The sequence below is a fragment of the Macadamia integrifolia genome, chromosome 14 (assembly GCF_013358625.1).
Source record: "Macadamia integrifolia cultivar HAES 741 chromosome 14, SCU_Mint_v3, whole genome shotgun sequence".
Lineage (NCBI taxonomy): Eukaryota > Viridiplantae > Streptophyta > Magnoliopsida > Proteales > Proteaceae > Macadamia > Macadamia integrifolia.
Window position 1 is genome coordinate 20,892,711 of NC_056570.1, and position 7,182 is coordinate 20,899,892.

General features: G+C 39.7%; 1 protein-coding gene across 2 annotated transcripts; it reads right to left on the bottom strand.

The window, feature by feature from the left end:
* LOC122061778 (UV-B-induced protein At3g17800, chloroplastic-like) lies at nucleotides 1-6,467 on the bottom strand. 2 transcript variants are annotated; one of them, XM_042625242.1, is made up of 5 exons: nucleotides 6,320-6,467; nucleotides 6,069-6,222; nucleotides 1,765-2,063; nucleotides 845-1,654; nucleotides 1-646 (listed from the first exon to the last, which is right to left on the bottom strand). In XM_042625242.1, exons 1-5 carry the CDS (start codon nucleotides 6,445-6,447, stop codon nucleotides 640-642), a joined length of 1,398 nt encoding a protein of 465 aa, XP_042481176.1. In that variant the 5' UTR covers nucleotides 6,448-6,467; the 3' UTR covers nucleotides 1-639. The 2 variants fall into 2 exon arrangements, with proteins under 2 accessions (XP_042481176.1, XP_042481175.1); XM_042625241.1 differs by lacking the exon at nucleotides 1-646 and having other exon boundaries at nucleotides 720-1,654.
* Nucleotides 6,468-7,182: the final 715 nt, after the last annotated feature.

The window sequence follows — 7,182 nt, forward strand, 5'->3', positions numbered from 1 at the left end:
TACCTTACCAAGAGAACATTTATCACATCTGAAGCAAAATATACAGTAAAATGCAGTTGGGTTGGAATGTGAAACCAACCCAGTTTCAAGTGCTTTTGGAAATTCCTCAAGAGGCTTTAATAGTTCAGTCTGCAAGACTAGTTGACAGCATTAGAAGCTCAGGGTGCACAACAGATAAGGATGTGCTGAGATTAGTAGAAAGACATAACTGGTACTGGATGCTGTAATACGGATATGCTGAGATTAGGACATAACTGGTACTAGATGCTGTAATGAAATCTACTGAACTTGGATTAAAGGTCTGTTTACTTGTCATTGTTGCCATCTTTTGGTAAAGGAAAAATGGTGCTTCATGGTAGTGATCATAGCCCCCAGGACAAAGTCCCCGTATGGGAAGCAATACTTCGACAAGACCAACTAACAATAGTAGACCATGCCAACTCGAACCCAACCAGCCGACACGAGCAGTGATGAGGCAAGGGCTAGCCACCCCATTGGCGAATATGGATCTCAGTTGGATATAAATCTGCTACACCATAGCTGTCAAGGCGTCTTCTAGGCATCCAGGCAGTTTGTCTCGCTTTGCCTTAAATTTTTGCGCCCCCTTGATGGCCTTGGCTTACCTAGGCACCATGACAACTATGTACTGCAGAAGTACAGCTGAACTTCAGATATCGAATAGGCTAGGATACAATTAAAAATCACAAGTCGCAATAATCTACGAAATCAAGAAGCAATTATCCTCTTCATAAATAGTAAAAGCAAGTGAACAAAGCATTCTTTATTTTTATACACTTGACAGTAGTAAATGAGCAAAACAAATTAATTAGCAACGAAATGATACCTAGAATCAACATAACTCTCAACATCCCAGAGGAAAGCCCCAAAAGTCAGAGCCTCCAAAACAAGCCTCTTCAACCCACCAAAGCTTATTCTGACGAGTTCATCCTTGGTAGAATCAGCAGTACCCTGAGGTGTGATCACAATCTCAGGCCTCCCAAACAATGCTTCTGTATGCTTCTCAATGATACTAATAGCTTCCTTGGATCTAATTGTTGCATATCTTTGCAAAGTCTCAGCATCGAATGACATCACATAGGTCCTTAGTCTTGACTGCTTAATCCCATGCCCAAATCCCCCAGGACTGAATTTACCATATGAAACCTCTTGCTCAGCATGTTTTGAATCTGGAGACACCTCAATACCACTGGGTCCCTTATCCTCTGCCATGGCATGCCCATTATAACTCCTTTCTTCATTTAGTCCATCGGGGAGGATCTTCATTGTCTTCTCAAGCTGGAACCGCTGATCAACTCGCTTGAGGAAATAACCATACATTACTGATGCAGCATAGACTTGCCCAACCCTGATTTTGCTCATCTGTGCAGTAGTTTTCGGGTCTGCAACTCGATTCCCTAAGATGAGAGTCAGGTGGTTTTTGATCATTTCATAGGCTTCTGGTGAGTGCAGCTGCGCAAGCTTCTCCTCTTGACTCGGCCATGAGTATACTCGATCAGAAGGGTTGGATGAAGACGGTGAGGATATTGCGGGTATCAAAGATAAATTTGCATCCATGAATTTCTGAACAACTAGTGCATACAGAATCTCTTCTAAAGCCTTTGTCCTCTCATTGGCCTTGACTTCAGCTATTCTCCTATAATTTTTAAAAAGTAAACAAAAGTAAAATAAATGTTAGATTATCAAATTGTAACATCATACCGTGAAATAATCTATTCATAACCTGTGGCTTGACATGATATCCACCTGTACAAAACAAGATCAGTGCCAGAAATAGAAGGCTCTTCTTTATGTTTCTCAGCCTCACGGTCAGTTTCAAGTTGTTTAAGCTGCTGGTCGACAGCAGCTGGGACCAGATGAGGATGACTTTTCAAGATCTGAGACAAGAACTGCCCAACCGGAGACTCCAATTCAAGAGGAGCGATTGGAGTTGCTTCTTCTGCTGATTCGTAAGATGAAGATGAAGCCATTACAAGAATGCTTTTTCTACGTACAAAAGTTGATTTCTTGCGGCCTTGATTGGGAAGAGCAATAGAAGGAGAATGCTGTCATCCATTGATCAAATATAAGAAACAAAATCGAGCATCAGTGCCCATTTATGAACACAACAAAATCATTCCCTCCCCGCAATCAAAGAAAAAAAATAGGTTAAATTACCCTTTGGGGTATGTAATGTTTAGAGAAACAATTAATGGGGTACCCTACATTTCTTGATTACCTTCTCCTCATATTTCCAATTTTACCCATAGCGGGGGCACTCTCTTTCCTCCCCTTCGAGTAATTTACCACAACACCCACTTGCCGTGGGGGAGAGATGCAAAAAGTTAGCTGAGAGAGAGAGAGAGAGAGAGAGGGAGAGAGAGATAGAGAGAGAAACAAAGTAGGGAAGAGTGAGCAGGGGAGATCACTGGGGGCACAGCAGGTGGCTAATTACGGCAGGGGCAAGAGAGCGGGGGAGGGGATGCCAGAGAGAGAGAGAGAGAGAGAGAGAGAGAGATGCGGAACCCGGGACACAAAACTCTATTGGGTCCGCTATGGGCCCACCCAAATATATAACGGCCAACTATTAAATGGATGGCAATTCTGTAAATAGACCAAAGATTTTAATGGAGGTGGCAACTTGGTAATTAATTAGAATTCTTAAAGGTGCTATTGGGTCACTTAAGAGAAAAGGATATAATGGAGAATAAGATTTATTATACTGGGACAAACTTAGAGCTTGACAATAAAGGACAAAAGAGAATATGGGGAAAGGCAAGGGTATAAGGGAAAGTAAAAGATTAAAATAAGGAAAAAAAGGGAATCGTTAAGGGAGGGGTTATCTTCAATCTCCCGACCTGCAAGGGAAGTGGAAAAAACAGCTCTCTGTGAGGGAGAAGAACTCCTTCACTTGTTATCAGTTGGGCCTGAAATTTCTGGTAAGAAGACACCACTCAAAGTCCTATCGCATACAACCAGTAGCAGGTCAAAAGAACAAGCAACGAGTGGAAGAGATCAACCTGATTCAAGACCTTGCGGTAGGTACTGCTTTTAATCTGGCTGCAGTTCGATTCCTCACAATAGGGAATGTTTTCGGGCTAAGCATCTAGGGTTTAGTTTGCATATGGGTAGGCAACATGCGCCCACATTCTTTGGAGGTAAGAAGTTGTATTGATGGAGTTCAATAAAAAGAAGGGGGGAGTTCTTGCTGGGAAGGAGAAAATAAGAGAGGGGGAGGGATAGATCACACACTCTCAGGATTCAACCAAAACTCAATTCATTATCTTCAATCTGCCCAATGAATTGGGTTACAAGCATATTTATAAAAAAATGAAATTAAAAGTTTCCTAATTTAAGTCTAAAACTGAAATAAAATCTCCTAATTATCTAACCCAACCTATATGGAATCAAACTCTAAAATTAAAAATGGAATTAAACTCTAGCCTAACTGAAAGATTATAAGATAATGTAAATTAGTAAAAAATAAAATAAAATAAAAAATCAATAATATTCTAATATACCAAAGAGCCAAATTTGGACCCGGTTCACAATCTGGCTTCCCAAATGGGTTTGGGTCAACCCATGGAAGCGCTCCTGCATCAGAAAGAGAGGGGGTACTGCAAGTTGGAGGTGTTCGCAAGGGTGCAGCGGTGTTGTAGGGAGGGAGCAGAGGGTGGAGGAGGGAGGGAGTGCTGTGGGAGTGGGGCTGTAAGAGTTTGTAGAGGTGCGGGAGGGAGCAAAAGGCGGGGGTGCAGGAGGGAGAGATGAAGAGGGCAATAGTCAGCTAAGAGACTGTGGAGCGGCCTGCCTGTGCTTTGCTCCTCAGAACCAGTGGAACAACTGAATTTTACTTTCTCAGGTCAAAAGATGACGTAGCTGCATTTGCGGGGTTGGACCAGCATGACCCAATCTGGAAACCAAGACCAAGTGAATCAAATCCAAATTGGGGGATTCTAGTCCAATAGGCTATTCTTGTGACACTTGGATTTTATTACTAGTAGTTTCCTAATTTGATTTAGTTTCTATTTCTATTTTAGGATTGGAGTAAGAGTGTTTCCTTTCTCCTTATTGATACGTAAGCCTCCCAACTATTGAATAGACACAATTGAATAAATAGAATTTGAGATTTTCAAGTCACAGCAATGATTGCGTGAGAGGCTAATAACAGACCGGCCAAGGTCTTCTTTCTTACCATTCTACTTCCATCGGGTTTACTTCAATCAAAGTTTCCTTCCCCATCCCCATCAGGTACTATGCTTCTTATCTCTCCCCATTGTTTTTTTTTTTTTACTCCTTTGCTCCTTGTTTTGTTCCTATTTTCTTTTCTCCCATTCCCCCTTTCTTCCCTGTTCTATTCTAGCAGTACCAGTAGTTTGCATTACTGGGTCAACCTCCTTTATCCCAACTCCTTTCACTTTTAGCTTTGGGGGTTGGGATTGCCTCCCCAAGACATCCCAAACCCCAACTTTTCTTTTCCATACAAGTCTGTCTCCCCACCATGAGAACCAAACCTGCAACTAGGCTGGTTCTGAGTTCTTCCACCAGGATTAGTTCAGCAATTTTATTATTTTTTGATAACTGATTGTTTTGTCTGACCGTTGCTTGTATTCAGTACATCTATGGGTTAACAAACTCTAGCCTAAATTTCGGGTGGATTGATTAATGTAGGATGAGATCTGTTGACTGAAAGCCAACTGAGTTACTGTTCTCTTGTCGAGAGGTTGATGACAACCCTCCCTTAGTAATTACAACTAAGGGGTATAACTTTTAAACATTACATAAAATACCATCTAATCCTATTTTGTTTCTATATAAACCCTACTATGAGTTTAATTCCAGAAACCCCACCTCTTCAAATCCTAATTTCAGTTTAACCCAATTTGATTGTTTACCTTACTCTTGATGGTATGAACTATTCCAAGAATTACAAAATTTCCACTCATCCTTCTATTTGAGAATTTCTTCACTTTAGTGTGCCCATAACGACCTAAAATCAGGGTTTTGTGACCCGGGGTTGCATTAAAAGACCACATCGTTCCCTCATAAGAGAATGAGGTGGTGGTGGAAAGGAATTTTTGGAAGTGGCGATATGGGCAAAGTTGAAACTATGAAATGTGTGCCAGGGTTGCATTAGGAGACCACATCGTTCCGTAAGAAGAGAACGAGGTGTTGGTGGGGAGGAGTTTTTGGAAGTGGTGATATGAGCAAAGTTCAAAATATGAAAAAAGGCAACCCCCAAACATAATAGATCAAACATCAGGTACCTTAGGCATAGATGCATAGTTTCTATAAACATTAGTACCCTAAGTGTAAAATACCCAAATATATATATATATATATATATAAGTAAAAGAGCTTTCACTTTGCTGTTCTACATGCCAACTCTTACTAATGTGTAAATATTCAAGTATGAAAAAAAAATCTGTTGAATTTATTTCAAGAAAGATTGGGGGAACTATTATATCTAAGCTTTAAAAAAATCACCACTTTCAGGAAGAATTTGAGACAGCTGACTAGTCCTCTATTTGCTACATTCTATAATTATAGTCTTAGGAAATATGATGGCCATGCTACCGGTGTCATCTGCATTCTGCACTCTCAAACTCTCTCTACTCCCTGAAATATGTGCCACTTCCATGCTCCATTCGCCTGGCATGGGAAATTCCATTCCCCGCAGGCAGCGTGGCAATCCCTTGCCTGTAGTTTTAAATGTGAAATGCTTACAGTTATCTTTCTTCAATCACAACTACTCCTACAATCGATAATGGGCGAGACCAGTAATTATTCCTTAATTCCTAAAAATAACCTAAAAAATAAAATAGTGGGTACCCCTCAAAATCAACTAGATTGCTCAAAGACTACTCCTTTACAAGGTAAAATCGTCCATAAACCAAATAAACACCTTCACACACATTTATATGAAGTAACCCAATTCCTCCTAATTAACAAAAAGAGAAAAATAAAATCAATTATTCATGAACCTAAACCAAAATCTTATGAGTCCATCTGAACATACTAGCCATCAATGCACATCAAACCAAAATCAACAAATGGGAGAAAATTTTGCATACCTTAATCAATCTGTTCGGAAAACGAAACTTGGTATTTAAACTCACTACATCAGGAACACTCGCTGCTACATGACCCGATCTAACCACAAAACTGGAAGGTTTACAAAAACCATAAGAAGATTGAAGAACAGCCGCCGCTTCCATCCAGACAAAACTGCAACAAACCCACACACAAATTCTCCATGAAAACCAAATCCAAAACACCAAACACTAATTCCATAAAAAATCAAACATAATGATTTCATTGATACCTGAGATGAGAGCACCCAACAGCCAGAGAGAGAGAGGGAGAGGGAGGATTGGCTGTAAGGGCTCTAGATTGAGAAGGGTTAGAAAGGTATTGCCGTATTGGTCTTATCTGTAGAGGTGAAATGGTCATATACAGAATAGAATTGCAGCTTATTTTGCTGTTATTTACTGAAAAACCTCTTGGCTTAGAGAGAGGTTTAGTTCATTTGGAGAGAAGCATCAAAGGTTAGTTTAGGTATTAGATATCGATATGGTTCTATAGATCAAAAGATCCTTCGATGCTACCAAAGGGCTTATCTCGGCGATCTTTCGATAATCCCTTCAATTGTTTAAACAATTGCCTTACCATCTTATGCATAATAAAATAAAATAAAATAAAACCTTTAACACATGTTTCACAAGTTAATGATTTTTTTTTTCTTATAAAAGAAAAATTTTGAATGAGATAGTGTTGCAAGTAATTAGATCATGTACGTAGTGATTTTATGCTTCAAATTTTGTGTTATTTTCATAATATATATTTAGAATTGAAGAAAGAATTTTGTACTTATTGTGTCCCCATACCTAGACACAAGTTGGATGTGAAAATATCTAACTATCCCCATATGTTGGTGAATTTTTTAAGTTATTCAAACTAAATAAAGAGAAGTGGTTATTTGTCTCGGAGTGCAGCTTATATCAACGCTCCCTGTGTTGATCTCTTGCCTTCCAAAACAATGGGGTAGAGGTAGAGATGTCTTGTTTTTACATGGGGAATGGTAGACACACAGGAGAGCAATGGTATAGGATATGTTCTTAGACATAATTATTTTTCCAAAAGTATGGCCCACGCTAGTGTTCCTTGTATGTCTATCTTTATCCTCCC

Excerpts from the sequence above, each read along its gene's own strand:
- LOC122061778 (XM_042625241.1), bottom strand. The coding sequence starts at position 6,447 with ATGACCATTTCACCTCTACAGATAAGACCAATACGGCAATACCTTTCT. Across the intron at positions 6,223-6,319 it reads GTTGGGTGCTCTCATCTCAG|TTTTGTCTGGATGGAAGCGG; the intron begins GTATCAATGAAA and ends GGTTTGTTGCAG. Across the intron at positions 1,655-1,764 it reads ACTGATCTTGTTTTGTACAG|GAGAATAGCTGAAGTCAAGG; the intron begins GTGGATATCATG and ends TAAAAATTATAG.